The sequence below is a fragment of the Herpailurus yagouaroundi genome, unplaced genomic scaffold (genome assembly GCF_014898765.1).
Source record: "Herpailurus yagouaroundi ecotype Mexico unplaced genomic scaffold, PumYag 203, whole genome shotgun sequence".
NCBI classification, from domain to species: Eukaryota; Metazoa; Chordata; class Mammalia; order Carnivora; family Felidae; genus Herpailurus; species Herpailurus yagouaroundi.
This window is the reverse complement of record NW_024412434.1, coordinates 34129865-34144030: the sequence shown is the minus strand read 5'-3', so window position 1 is coordinate 34144030 and position 14166 is coordinate 34129865. Positions and strand designations below refer to the sequence as shown.

Genomic DNA, 14166 nt, shown 5'->3' with positions numbered 1-14166 from the left:
TCAGGGTGCTCTCCCAAAGCCCTAGGGTCAGGGTGCAGCAGCAGAGCCAAAATTAAACCTGGTTCCCTCTGATGTCATCACATGAGGTCTAAACTCATTCTACCTCTCAGTAGGAAAAAAAGCAGAGTTTCTGATAATGCTCATAAACAAAGATTTCCTTAGCTCACGTAACCGTGAAACATCTTCTCACTCATGCAAACCTCGGACAGTGGCAACATGCGGTCAGTCCGTCTTTCCTTAAAAGTAAGGAGACACCCTCAACTTTTAGGGTGGTAAGTATATCCGAGCGTATTTGAAAGAAGCGATCGACATACAGAATACCAGAAAAGAAGTCTTTTCCAGTTTTAAGTCAGATGAGATGAGGACATTTATTTGCTGGCCTCTAACTATTAATACAGCAGGGACTCCAGTCTTTTTCGGGGGGGGGGGGGTCACAGAGCTGAGGACAGCAGCGCTGTCCCAGCACCCCCGACCCAAATGCCACAGGGTGGGACCTATCCCACCTCCTGAGGAGGTCCTGGGAATCCCAGATAACACCCTCCAATAAAATAGCCTATGGTTTTCCCAAATTGCAAACATGATACAAACACGATGCCAAAACATGTTTGTGCTTTGCTTTCCCCCTAAATTCACGCCAGTTCAGCCCGGCTCACAGAGCTCCCGCCATGCAGCTGTGTCTGGAAGCCTTCTTGAAAGTCACCTCCTGGGGCTGGGGTCTGACAGGATCTCACCAAGAAATCTCTGCTCCCATCCTTTGAAATAATGGAGTCCTGCCTCTGTTTTGAGTAGAACTGGTAGCTGAGACCGTAATAGCAAGTAGGACTTTACGTTTTCATCTTTCGTAACTTCCCTGCCTGGCACCAGCCGCCCTCAGAGGCGGGAACAGCAGCCTCCGTGCGACCACGGCCCGAGCGCCTGGCTACCTCTCCTTCCTGACAGGCCACACTGTCAGGTCCTGCCGCCACCGCCCAGCTGGGGTTGCGGGCGGGCCTCGTTGGGACTGGGCGGCTGCAGGAGGGGCGGGGGTCTGTCCACTGCACTTAGGGGCGCGGTGTCACGGGCAGGGCACACTCTGGCTCCTGTGAGAGCACACAGGACACGACGTGCGGCTTCAGCGTGGACACTCTCACACCCGCCATCCTCTCTTCCGTACTCAGCTGCTTCCTGGCTGGTTTGCAGCCAGCATGTGTGAGGAGCCCCTGGGGCTGGGGTCCCAAACCCACACAAGTTCTCAGGGCCTGGGGACCTGGCTTCTCGACCCACCTGCCTGGGCTCTTACCTCCGTTTGCGTCTGTGAGCTCTGTCCTCCGCAGGAACCCCAAATAGCCCGTCCGCGCCCAGACCGTCTGCGTGTCTCCGAAACTTAACCTTGAGTTGAAGTGGTCTGACTGGAGGGACTCGTCTCCATAAATGGTGAAGTAGCCACTGGCGTTGTGGGCACTGTGAACCCAGATCTGTTCAGGAAGCAACAGAATTGGGTGAGTTCACCCGGGAACATCCCTGGGGAAGAAACTACGGGCGCAAGGCAGCAGCTGATCAAGGCGCCCTCAAGGCAGGAACAAGGCCACGTGAGTCTCACGCAGGCTTCTGGGGGGAACACAGAGGCGCGAAGCAAAGCACCAAGCTGTCCACCTATGGAGAAGCTCGTCAGAACAGGAAGGGTTGGAAAGGAGGCACATCAAGTGAGCGATGTTGTACTAAGCAGTTTCCTTGCACTTATTCAAATATAGTGATTGTTTCTAAAAAGCAATTTGGAAAAATGTTGAAAACTTTTATGATTTATTTTTCCCTTTCACGTGGTTTGCACACTTTTGGGAACATATTCCAACACAACAGCAGAAACCAAAACCGACTCAAAGAAGGAAAGGTGTGTAATATCAAGAAACAAAACAGCCCGCGTGTGTGACACTTGGGCAAATGAGAAAGAGCAACATTTTGACTCACAGTGGGGACCATGTGAGTCATGCAGAGCCATGGAAAAGACTCGAGGTTAAGCTAATTAAGTCCCTGGAACACGCATAAAACTGCATGCAATTCTGTCTCTGCAGGGAAAAGAACCAGAAGTCAGGGTCTTCTGGGCTAACACAGTGTTTAAAGTAAAGACGCTCTGAGCTGGGTTGTTTTCATGATTTTATTACACGGAAAAATGGACGCGTGAGAGACAGTCCACCTTGTCTGCACTGTCCCGTGGCTCTCAGACACTGTGGGCACGTCCACAGCCACCCAGTCAGTACCTGCTGAACAAACCCAACCCCAGAGTAAAGGAAAAAGCGACACCATCGTATAAGGGCAGTGAAACTTGTTCCTTCTTCTCAGACACAAAATTTCTTTGTGAAGACACGTTCCTGTTCAGAAAACCAGAGTGAAGTGGGCTCTGATGCCCGGCTGGAGCCAAGGCCACTGGCTAGACAGTGGCACAGGCTGGCGCCCTCTCCAGGCACCCAGGACAGCACACTGTCCTTCCCGGTTTCATTCCTAGGAATTGACTGACTGATTGAAGTTTATTTATTTTGAGAGAGACAGAGAGAGTGGTAGAGGGGCAGAGAGAGAGGAAGAGGGAGAGTCCCAAGGAGGCTCCTTGCTGATGTGGGGCTCGAACCCACCCACCGTGAGATCATGGCCTGAGTCGAAACCAAGAGTCGGACGCTTGACTGGCTGAGCCCCCAGGGGCCCTGAAACAGACTCTTAAGTACAGAGTATAGGCTGTGGTGCCAGAGGGGAGGCAGTGGGCAGGGGCTGAGTAGGGGGAGGGGATCGAGAGGTAAAAACTTCCAGGTGTGAAGTCAACAAACCTCGGGGCTCAAACATGCAGCGCAGGGAATGTAGGCAATGGAATCGTCATCATGTTGTGTGGTGGCCACACTTGTCCTGGTCAAGAGTCACATCACTGTGCTGTGCACCTGATGCTAACACGACACTGTGTGTATCAACGATCCTTCAAGCAGACGAAGCCGCTGCACCCCTCTTCCCGGTGCCCCGGCGCAGTGGCGCAAGCACCCATCACAGGTGGCTGAGGAAATGACAGTGGTGAGTCCTGACCACATGCCTTTTCTGGTGGGGCTGCTGCTTAGCGCTTCGTGGGAATCTCTCGATCACGTCTGAAGATCAGAACTGAGGGGATAAAATACTGTACAGGTCTTACTTAGGAATCTCCTTTAAACGTGTTGCTAGACGGGAGCCCGTGGGGCTCACCAGGCTTAACGCCCGCAGTTGCCTAAGCATCCGACGCTTGGTTTCAGCTCAGGTCGTGATCTTGCGGTTTCGTGGGGTCGAGACCCGCGTCAGGCTCTGTGCTGTCAGCATGAAGCCTGGTTGAGATTCTCTCTCCCTCTCTCTCTGCCCCTCCCCTCACTCACACTCATACTCTCAAATAAATAAGCTTAAAACAAAAGAGTCTGTTGGTTGAGCAGCGGTGTTTTTAATAAGCTGTTAGTGACGGCAGCAGGTCTGTGGGCAGCTGGGGAACCTCTGTGAGGAGGGAAGCTGACCATGTGGGGCAGGTGGCACGGCAGCAAGGACGTGGGCGTTAGACCCAGTGCCCGTGAGGGGCTTGGCCTTGCCGAGGACAGGAGGGAAGGTAAGTGCACCGTGCCCCTTTCTGATGTCCCTCCCACTGGCTGAGTGGGGGAGCGGGTGATCTAGGGCAGCAGGAACGGGGGTCAACCAGCGTGGGTTTCCTCCTAAATACGAGCAAATGGGTCAAGGCCACTGTTGACTTTCTGACAGAGGAAATGCCTGTCATCCCCTAAACTGCGACCATTTACTGACACTCCATGGTTCTAGGCTGTGGCCTTGTACCCTGGGCATGTTCTCCACGGCTGTCCCGACGCGCTTCTCAGCACTAAGTCGGCAAGCGTGCGGGAAAGGCAAGAGCTAGGACGTAAGGAAACTCATTCCACATACGTTCACTATCCTCTGCCCTAAATTCTTTGGAGAGGGCCATTCACACTTGCTCACGGAAATCTGCTTTGCAACCCTGAACTTTGGTGACTCGTTCTAGCGGTAAAGCTTATTTCAGGTTCCTTCCCAGCCAGTGACTTGACTTGAGGCTTAGCGGTGCTTCCAGGTGTTGAGGATGACCCGGCGCGTCCAGCAGGGCGGTCATTTGGTCTCAGAGGCTCCATCTCTGAGCACGCCCCGCAGCTCGCCTCACCCAGGCGGACACCCCGGAACTCACCTCACCCAGGTGGGAGTCGCCCAACGGTCCTTTTGTTTCTGGATTGGCAATTATGATCCGAACCCCGGGGAGGATCTATGTGGCAGAGGAGAACGTTCTGGTCAGTGGACAGACAGGCAGATGCCACACCAATCAACCTTGCTGTGGCCTTTATGCCACGTGCCTGTCTAGAAAGTGGTATGGCCTTAAATCAAAATTACATACCATAATTTAAAAAAAAAAAATTTTTTTTCAACGTTTATTTATTTTTGGGACAGAGAGAGACAGAGCATGAACGGGGGAGGGGCAGAGAGAGAGGGAGACACAGAATCGGAAACAGGCTCCAGGCTCCGAGCCATCAGCCCAGAGCCCGACACGGGGCTCGAACTCCCGGACCGCGAGATCGTGACCTGGCTGAAGTCGGACGCTTAACCGACTGCGCCATCCAGGCGCCCCTACCATAACATAATTTTACTGCGTGACAACCGCATCTTACTGTAATTATTACTACAATGATAGTGCCTGTATTAAAGTGATCTTCACATTAAGAATCTGGGGACACCTGGGTGGCTCAGTTGGTTAAGCATCCACCCTTGGTTTTGGCTCAGTTCATCCCACGGTTCCTGGGATTGAGCCCTGCATCAGGCTCTGCGCAGACAGCGAGAAGCCTGCTTGGGATTCTCTCTCTGTCTCTGTCTCTCTCTGAGCCTCTCCCACTTGCTCTCCCTCAATAATAAGTAAACACTTAAAAACATTAAGAATGTGAATAGAAACATGATGATTGATACAACTTAACTCAGCATGATGCATGAAAAATAGGAATTTTCAGACATTTCAATTAACTTTTCAATTGTGTTTAGTATTGTGCCTGACATCATGGCACGTGAATGTGGATGAAGGGGGAGGTTTGCAGTCGGTGCTGAAATAAGGAAGTCACTCGTGGATCAAGGTTTCGGAGATGAGTGTGGACCGGAAAGTGAGGCAGGTGTGGAAGGGAGCAGGGTGGTGGCCCCTGCCGTGCTGTCAGGCGTGTTCTGACTAGAGAGCCTGGACAGCCCTCTCTTTCCTCAATCATGCTTCCAATGTTCTCCTGCCTGTCACTGTCTTTTATCATAATATTCGTATCAACCATCTCCTTTTTTTACATTTTTTCCCATGTTTGTTTATTTTTGAGAGAGAGAGAGGAGACAGAGCATGAGGGGGTGAGGAGCAGAGAGACAGGGAGACACAGAATCCAAAACAGGCTCCAGGCTCCGAGCTGTCGGCACAGAGCCCGACGCGGGGCTCGAACTCACGGACCGCGAGATCGTGACCTGAGCCGAAGCCGGACGCTCAAGCGACTGAGCCACCCGGGAGCCCCAACCATCTCCTTCTTAATGGAAGTCTGGCTTAGAAGCGTTTTGAATTTCACTGAAACCACATGCATCTGGAAGCAAAAGCTGATTCTGCAAATTTGGAATGAAGCCCGTGTGGGTTCAGTTAATCGGACCTTGTAGGGTTGAGCTTCAGTAAGAGCTCTTGGAACGGGTGTCCTGTCCCCTAGTCTGAAGCGTGACACGGTGGCTCTGGTCTCTGTGTCTCGCTCAAGGCTGAGTTAGGGCAGGTACGCACAGGGTCCTACCATGAGAACCAACTTAGCAGCAAGAATTCTCACTGGCGCTCACACTGACACAGATGATAAAGGATCCAGAACTGACATAAGATGCTTCTGGAATTATGTCAAGTGGAGAAGAAATAGGACAACGGGGGCCAAAAATGAAAAAAGAAATCTTCGCTTTGGTGTAAATATACTTCTCACCCTCAACTTGTAAAAAAAAAAAGACAAGCAAACACACAAACAAACAAAACATAACCACTGTGGCAGGAACTACTCCTCCCCCCACCCCACCATAACCCTTCCTTGCCTGCTTTCACAGCAACCGATACCTGGGTTTATAGCGAGGCCCATACACACTCAGAACCAATATAAGGTTTCTAACTTTTCTTTCAGCCAGTGTGACCGTGTGACCGGACTTTGGGTGGCGGTACTTAAGTGTGCACAAGGCAACTCAGAAAACTTCATCTGCATCTTTCCTTGCCTCCTTTTTCTGTTTCTTCTCCTGCTGGCTGGAATGTGAAAACGATGGCTGGAGCTAGAGCAGCCACTTTTGACCCTGAGGTACTCTGAGGAACAGAATCCATGCAAAGTAGAACAAGACAGAAAGTGCTGGGGCCCCTGGAGGTTTCATTTCTTTTTTGTGAAAGAGAAGAAAAACCTAACTTGTTTAAAATACTGTTGTTTTGAGTTTCTGTACTCACGGCCAAACCTATTGTTAAAAATATTCTAAAAAAATACATTTCTTAAAATGTCAAAGCTCATACGCTAAGACTCAGGTTTATGGAGAAATACATCTTTCTTCCTTCAATACTTACTTTTCCTGATTCCATCAGGGGCAAGCTGTGAGGAGAGCCTCTTTCCACTAAACGCACTCTACAAAGAGAAAGAGAAGGTATGACTTGGCCGTGTTCTTGAGCCTGTGGTTCCCTTCCTCCATACTTAGCACCTGCCCGGTCAGTGCTGGTCAGGCTGCTGGGGAGCACTGTCCAATGCAATGCACTGTTTAGATGTCCAAGGAAAAAGTGATCCCACAGCGGACAGTAGCTGTGCTCCGGCAGGAACACGGAGAGAGACAGACACAGGAGGGGCCACAGAGAACAGAGGCAAAGTCCCGTTCGCCAATCATGCATGACCGCCGGGAAAATGATTCTGCCTGGACAGGAACCAGGACTCAACTCAGCACTTGCAGAAAAGGAAAGGCGTACGGGTTAGACCGGAGCGCGAATGAGCTCCGGCCACGGAGACAGTGGCCCAGGTCCGCAGAGCACAGAATCGACCTTCTGAACCAGGGGCATCTGACCCCCACGAGGACTGGCCAATTTAGACGGCAAAACCTTCTAGAAAAGAAACTCTTTTCCCCTAAAAAATACTTAATGGTGGCTTAATCTTAAGAACCGTGGATGACCCTGGTGCTGGTCACCACCACAGCTGGCTGAACCCCCACGGTGTTCTTTCTGCCACGGTACAAGACTGGGATGCTGTTCCTTCGCCTAGGGGGCACTTTTTGTTCACAGAGTGCCGTGCTTGACACTAGGGATACTCGGGGCACAGCAGTGAGGGGTGCTGGAGGCTGTGTCTCTGTGTCCATGGAGGAGGGATGCTCACCACCCCTGAGCCACCCTCTGCGTGGTCACAGCCACCCTCCTGCTGACTGGCACGTGCTCTGGAGACCGGAGGGGACGGGGAGAGGGGCAGGAGGCCTCAGAGGGGACCCGTGGTCACAGTGTGGGGGCGCACGAGGCTCCCTCACAGCCGGCCTTTGCAGCACCTGCAAGTGGGATGCCACGGGGGCGGGAGGGTGGTCAGGGGCGGGCCCGGGAGGGAGAGCACCTGACCAGTGGCGGCAGCAACGTGATGATGCGCAAGAGCTCACCATCCCCGGTTCGGGTTGGACAACAGCCACTAGGATCTCTGGTGCTGGTCTTGGGAAAGGCTTTGATGCTGACGACAGCAAATGAGGGCTATCCAAGGAAAGCAGCCCAGATCTTACACACGGCTGCAACGGTTCCAGAACATGCCAACGGGCTTAATGACCTGAAGCATCCAAGATAAATTACCCGACGCAGCGACAGAACTGTAAGCGACAAATGCTCTCAGGACCCAGGCGGCATTGTGCTCACAGAGGCCGGGTCAGGAGGCTGGGACCGCTACCCTCAACTAAAGCCAAGCTCGTCTGAATGGTCAGGTGACGTGAACACGCCTGTGTCCAGTGGCTGGCCGCACAACTGTGGCTTCTGGATGTCAGCAACGAGCTACGGACGGAGAAGGCTGCAGGGACAGGAGGCTGACCTGCGTGGGAAGTCGTGAGTCGTGTGGCTGGGGAAAGACAGGATGAAGGGGCAGGGGCCCAGAGGGGGTGGGCTTGGCATGAGGCCCCAGCACCACACAGCCCGGTCTCCGCGCAAGCAGGGCTGCTGCGGTCTGGGGGTGGGCGGCGGCCCCGCAATGCGGCCGGGCTTCCCCACAGCCCAGCGGGTCAGGCTGGGCAGCAAAACTCCTAGCCAAAAGTTAGGGCTGTTTTGGGCACACTCCCACTTCGCCAGCTGTCCACACAAAGCCAGCACAACCTTAGGATGTGGGAGACCCCTGTCAGGCATCTTGGATGTATCCAGCAGCTGTGACTGCTGCATTAGGAGGGTGAGGACCCCGGACAGGGCACCTAGAGTCACCAATTGAGCCAGACGCTTGAAACAAGGAAACGAGCAATGTCCCCGGACTGTGCAATTCGGTGCCCAGGATGCCCACGGCTTTTCCTTCTCTCCCTCCGTGCAGGCTTCTACCTCGGCCTGTGCCGGGACAATCTAGGGCGAGATGACACGGGCGTGGGTCTCCTCCAGCCAGTGGGGCTCCTGGCCACGTGCACGCTGGCTGGCATCTGCCTTGCCAGACGGTGGCCTCCTTGGCCCTCTTCCTGCTTGAAGAGTTTACGCGTGTCCTGTCCTTCCCTGTACGGCCCTCAGCCTCTGAGAAAGCAGGCGTTTCATCTCAAATGTGGAAGAGAGGAGGATCTACCACGAGGAGTTTCTTCTCTGGCCTTTGTTAGAGCTTCCCAGGAATGCAGGAATGGGGTACTGGAATCACTCAGGGTTGCTCTGATGTGAAAAAGTTACAGATCCTACTGGCAAATGCCACAGAGGATGGTCCGACATCCACATGAAAAATATCCAGAGAGTAAAATGAAAAATAAAACAGCCTTACGGAAAAAGGCAAGCCGTGTCCTCAAAGAGCCGGAATGCACATCTGCAGCCCACGGAAGGAGGAATCTTCCCCGCTTGTAAGGGAGATGCTGATACCGAGCGCTGGACGGGCTGCAGGGCGACAGCGGGCACCCGGGCGAAGCCCTGCTCGGCCTGACCTTCCCAGGGTGGGAGGGTGCTGCTCACAGGTCGGGTGAGCTCCGTACATCCTGTGCACCTGCCAGGCAGGGTCCATGAGATGCCCTGGGTCTGTGCCGCCATCAGCACCGCTCTCTGGAAGCAGCCTGGATGGTCACAGCCAGACTGCAGCTCGCGTGGGAGGCTGCAAAGGCGGGCGCCCTGCCCGAGAGTGGGCTTGGCTCCGTCCCACAGTGAAGTGAGATGGTAAACGGAACCCTGTCTCCCGGGAGGTTACAGAGAGACCGAGCCTATGATCAGATCATTCTCCGGGGGACTCGCGTGGACGTGGCAGAATCTGTCTGACACAATTCAGGACCTGATTAAACCTGTCAGCCCTGGGACCAGGATTTTCCGCCCCTTCCCTTGCTGCCCCCCATCCACTGCTGCTGGCCGTCAGTGCACCTGCTTCCCCACCCCCCTCCAGCCCGCTGTGCGGCGTCAGGAAGGGCCTGCCTCTGACGCTTCCAAACTCAAGTACCAACCCTGGACTTCCGAAAACATGTTTTTCCCCCGAGGCTGTTAATACGGACTTGAAGTTTAGGCTTTCGCTAGAAAAGAAGAAACGGCAAGGTAGAAAGTTCACGTGGGGAGACCGGTCACTCCCTACGCAATCCCTCCCTTGTGTGCTGTCCCTTACTCCCATCTGAACCTCACCCTGCACAGCTGCAGCCACCAGAGTGACGTCAAGGAGCTACAGACACAGGGTGCTGAAGCAGGAGGTCCGTCTGCAAAGGGCTCCTTCCTCTGGCCTTGGGGAAAAGGCTGGGGGGAGGGGCTGCTGCAACCTCACCACCCCCCAGCACGCTGCCCGCTCCTCTCCCTGACACAGGGTGACAAACCACGACTGTCACCCAGGGGAGGTGAGCACCTCCACCTGCACAGCTACCGTCACCCGCTGGCAGGGTGCCCATCACACCACCGGCTCAGGAGACGGGAAACAGTCGAGAAATCACACTATCTGTCCCCGTAAGAATGACGGCACCTGCCACCGCTGTTGCCAGAAATGTCACTTCGGGAACACGGACGAGCCCAGTGCAGATGTGTCCTGAGGGGGGACAGAGGCCGAGGGTGGGTACCCGTCCCTGCCAGCTGTGCCGCTGCCCGGCCCCGGCCACCCGGGGAGGTCTCCGTGACCTGGAGGGTGTGCAGCACCCACACCTCCCATCACCACGGCCCGCTCTGCCACAGCAGCCAGACGAGGAAACGGGGCTCCGGGTCTGCCCCCGCAGCTAGCACGCCACAGACGCACAGCTGCAAACTGGGGGCCTTCCGGGCCCACGTCTGCACGGCAGCGTGTTCCAAAACAGCCTGAAGCATCCGAAAGACGGACTATAAGGCCGCTGGCACAAGTTTTTCAGAATCCCAGGAGAGGGAGGGGAAGTTCCAAAACACGGGATGTCATGCATGTTCCGAACCCTGGCTTCAGTGACCCGAGGTGCTAGGGTCGGATTTTGTCCCCAGCTTCCCGGCAGCTGGGGCAAAGGGAGGAAAAATGAGACAAGTCTCACGGTCGGTCGAAGTCTGGATTCTAACAGCGCTGCAGGTGAAGCCCTCCCAGAGAGGACCGCTAGGGGCACGAGGAAACCCCAAACAGAAGGGGCATCACGGTCATGCCCCCACAGGAGCGAGGCAACAGAACACTCCCCAAGCACTGCTGCCCCTAACGGAAGCTCTGCCCCGGAACCCGCGCTCAGAGCTCCAGGTCACACGTAGCCCACGGCACTGCCACCAAGCCGGCAGTGGCAGGGGTGGCGTGGAAGTCCAAAACCGCATAAAGCCACCCAAAATGAGTGACACCAGGCACAACACAAGACGTGCTTATCTAACACAGCCACAGGACAAAGCAGTACCTAGCGTCCCGGGTGCCCCTTCTACAATCACGGGTCTAACACGCTCCTGCCCCCAAGGTCCCCTGCCACCGCTGGGCCCAGACATTGCTCAGTGCAGTTCCTCGTCTCTCCCTCAGGCTGACGGGAGCCCAGACTCCTCCTCTTCTGTTGGGTCTGTCAGCGGACACCCCAGCCGGAGGTGCGGGCCAAGACCCCGTGTCCGCTCGTAAGGCTTTGATGGCAAAGTCATCTGAGGTAATTAATATGTTTCGACAGCAGCGTCTGATGCACAGGAACCCTGAAGGAACAGCTCAGGCTCTCTCTCTGGGCCCCCAGCAACGACCGCGGTCCTGGACACACAAACGCGCTTCGGTTCGGCAGCCAAACCAGCCCACGTTTCCTCAGCTTCCGGCTGACGACGGTCTTCTGGACCCCACAGGACAGCTGGTTCCCACGTCTCCTTAGCTCGTCCCAGCTGCTGCAGTTTCTCAGAACATCCTCGTTTTCCACGACCTTGGTGGTTGTGGGGGCAGGGGCAAGGTGCTGTGCAGAGCATCTGGCATTTCCCACGGGGTTACGCCGCGGTTGTGAGCTGGGGGAGGAAGCGCTCTCATCACGGACACCCCCACCCGTGCCGACCCTGACCTGCCACGAGGCTGCCAGGTGCCTCACCGAGCGCCACTCCCCACCCTCCCCGCCGTCTAGGGAAAGATGTTGCTCTGCATGCCCACACGGGCCTCGAGGGGGCTCACGACTCCCACTGCCACTGGCCAAGCTCACACCCCAGGAACAGGGACTTAAGACAGGCTGTCCTTCTGACACAGGAAGTGGAAGAAGCTCAGGGCTGCGGGCTGGTAATGTGCCCCCAGGGAGACACAGAGATGCCTGCATGGAGCTGGGCGCTGAGAGGCACCGGGCAACGTGGGAGTCCCTCCGGCTGTTCTGGAGTTTGCTTCTACGCCCCACGGGACACCTCTGGTCCCTTTCTACGTCGATCCGCATCTGCCAGAAGTGGTTCTGGTTCTGCTCCCTCCCACAGTAGGGGGTTGGTTAACTTACGTGCACCCTTCCCTTTTGAGAAAAGAGTGACCTGAAAAATCATTCCTGGACTTCACACGTTAAGAGTTTTGTTTTTAAAACTTTTTCTCTTTGGGGCGCCTGGGTGGCGCAGTCGGTTGAGCGTCCGACTTCAGCCAGGTCACGATCTCGCGGTCCGTGAGTTCGAGCCCCGCGTCGGGCTCTGGGCCGATGGCTCAGAGCCTGGAGCCTGTTTCCGATTCTGTGTCTCCCTCTCTCTCTCTCTGCCCCTCCCCTGTTCACGCTCTGTCTCTCTCTGTCCCAAAAATAAATAAACGTTGAAAAATAAAATAAAAAAAAATAAAATAAAACTTTTTCTCTTTGAAAGATATTTCAAACTGGTGGAAAACTTACAAAAATGAAAACAGTACAAAGAACTGTTTTAATATCCCTTACTCAGATTCACCCATTGCTAGCATTTTACTCATTTGCTTAACCATTTGTGTGCTCTCTGCCCTGCTCACTCGCTCTCTCTCTCTCACTCACACACCCAGGCACACACGACCCTTTACTGCTAAGTACTTTAGTATGCATTTCCTACAACGATGGATATTCTCATACACAGTCCCAGGACAGTTGCCAACTTAAGAACGTTAACATTGATCTGATATTTTCATCTGTGGTCCCCAACACAGTCCCAGGACAGTTGCCAACTTAAGAACGTTAACATTGATCTGATATTTTCATCTGTGGTCCCCATTCCCATTTTGTCCATTAGCCCAATAATGGCCATTACAGCACTTCCTGCGCCTCCACCCCCTCCCCAAGTATAGGACCTGCTCAGCACCACATTTTGCATTCGGTTGTAACGTCTCTTTAACCTCCATCAACGAGGAACATTTCCAAGCCCTTTCTGTCTTTATGAAATGGACATTTATAAAGAACACAGCCCCTGCCTCTTAAAAATGTCATTTAAAACCTTTTATGGGGCGCCTGGTGACTCAGTCGGTTAAGCATCCGACTTCAGCTCAGGTCATGATCTCACGGTCCGTGAGTTCGAGCCCCGCATCAGGCTCTGTGCTGACAGCTCAGAGCCTGGAGCCTGTTTCAGATTCTGTGTCTCCCTCTCTCTCTGACCCTCCCCCATTCATGCTCTGTCTCTCTGTGTCTCAAAAATAAATAAACGTTAAAAAAAAAAAATTTAAAACCTTTTAACTCAAGATGGAACAAATACCTAAATGAAAGAGGTAAACGTATAAAAATATTACAATAAAACATAGAGAGTAAAAGTTTTACAACATCGGGTTTGATAAAAAAAAAAAAAAAAAGAAAAATCCCACGACACCAAGAGCACAGGCAGCGAAAGATGGATAAATTGGGCCACATCAAAATGGAAAGCTCTGTGACTGATAAAGTCAGCAGAACGAAAGGCGACTCAAGGAATGGCACAAAACATGTGCAAGTCGTTTATCTGATGAGGGACTAATATCCAGAGTATAAAGAAGTCCTACCACTCAAAACTAAAACAATTTAATCAAGTTAGGCAAAGGACCGGAACAGACATTTCTTCAAAGGAGACACGTGAATGGCCAATCCGCACGAGAAGATGCTCAACATCACTGGTCATCAGGGAAATGCAAATCACAACTACAACGAGATACACTTCACACCCACTAGGGTGGCTACTACACCAAAAGAATTACATTAACTGGTGTTGGTGAGGACGCAGATACTGCTGGTGGGAATGTAAAATGGTGCAGCCACTGTGGAAAACGGCCTGGCGGTTCCTTGAAAAGGTAGAAACAGGACGACCCAATGACCCAGCAGTTCCACTTCGGAGTATGTACTTCAAACGTTTGCAAGGAGAGTCTAGGAGAGAGAACTGCACACCCATGTTTACGGCAGCTTCGCTCACAATAGCAGACAGGTGGAAACCACCCAAGTGCCCACCAGTGGATGACGGATCAGCAAAATACGGTCCATCCCTACAATGGAACGCTATTCACCCTTAAGAAAGAAGGAACTCTGACACATGCTACGACACGGATGGGCCTTGAGGACATGCTGGGGAATGTGGTCAAAAAGATGTGACCACTCGTCGACCTGTGAGCTCCACCCGGGCACTCAGAGGCTTTCCACCCCTCCTCTGTCTTTGGAATGTGGGTTCCACGTGCCTTTCCTGCTCCCAGT

The 14166-nt window shown here is 53.6% G+C and overlaps 1 protein-coding gene across 4 annotated transcripts in view; it reads right to left on the bottom strand.

Moving 5' to 3' along the window:
- The window catches only part of DIP2C (disco interacting protein 2 homolog C), a 322639-nt gene that overhangs the window by 6671 nt on the left and 301802 nt on the right, over positions 1 to 14166 (bottom strand). For all 4 annotated transcript variants that reach the window (XM_040451581.1, XM_040451579.1, XM_040451580.1 and 1 more), the window contains 3 exons: positions 6569 to 6626; positions 4178 to 4252; positions 1280 to 1454 (listed from right to left, as the gene is read on the bottom strand). In XM_040451581.1, coding sequence (XP_040307515.1) covers positions 1280 to 1454; positions 4178 to 4252; positions 6569 to 6626 — 308 coding nt within the window. The remainder of the gene's footprint in view (positions 1 to 1279; positions 1455 to 4177; positions 4253 to 6568; positions 6627 to 14166) is intronic.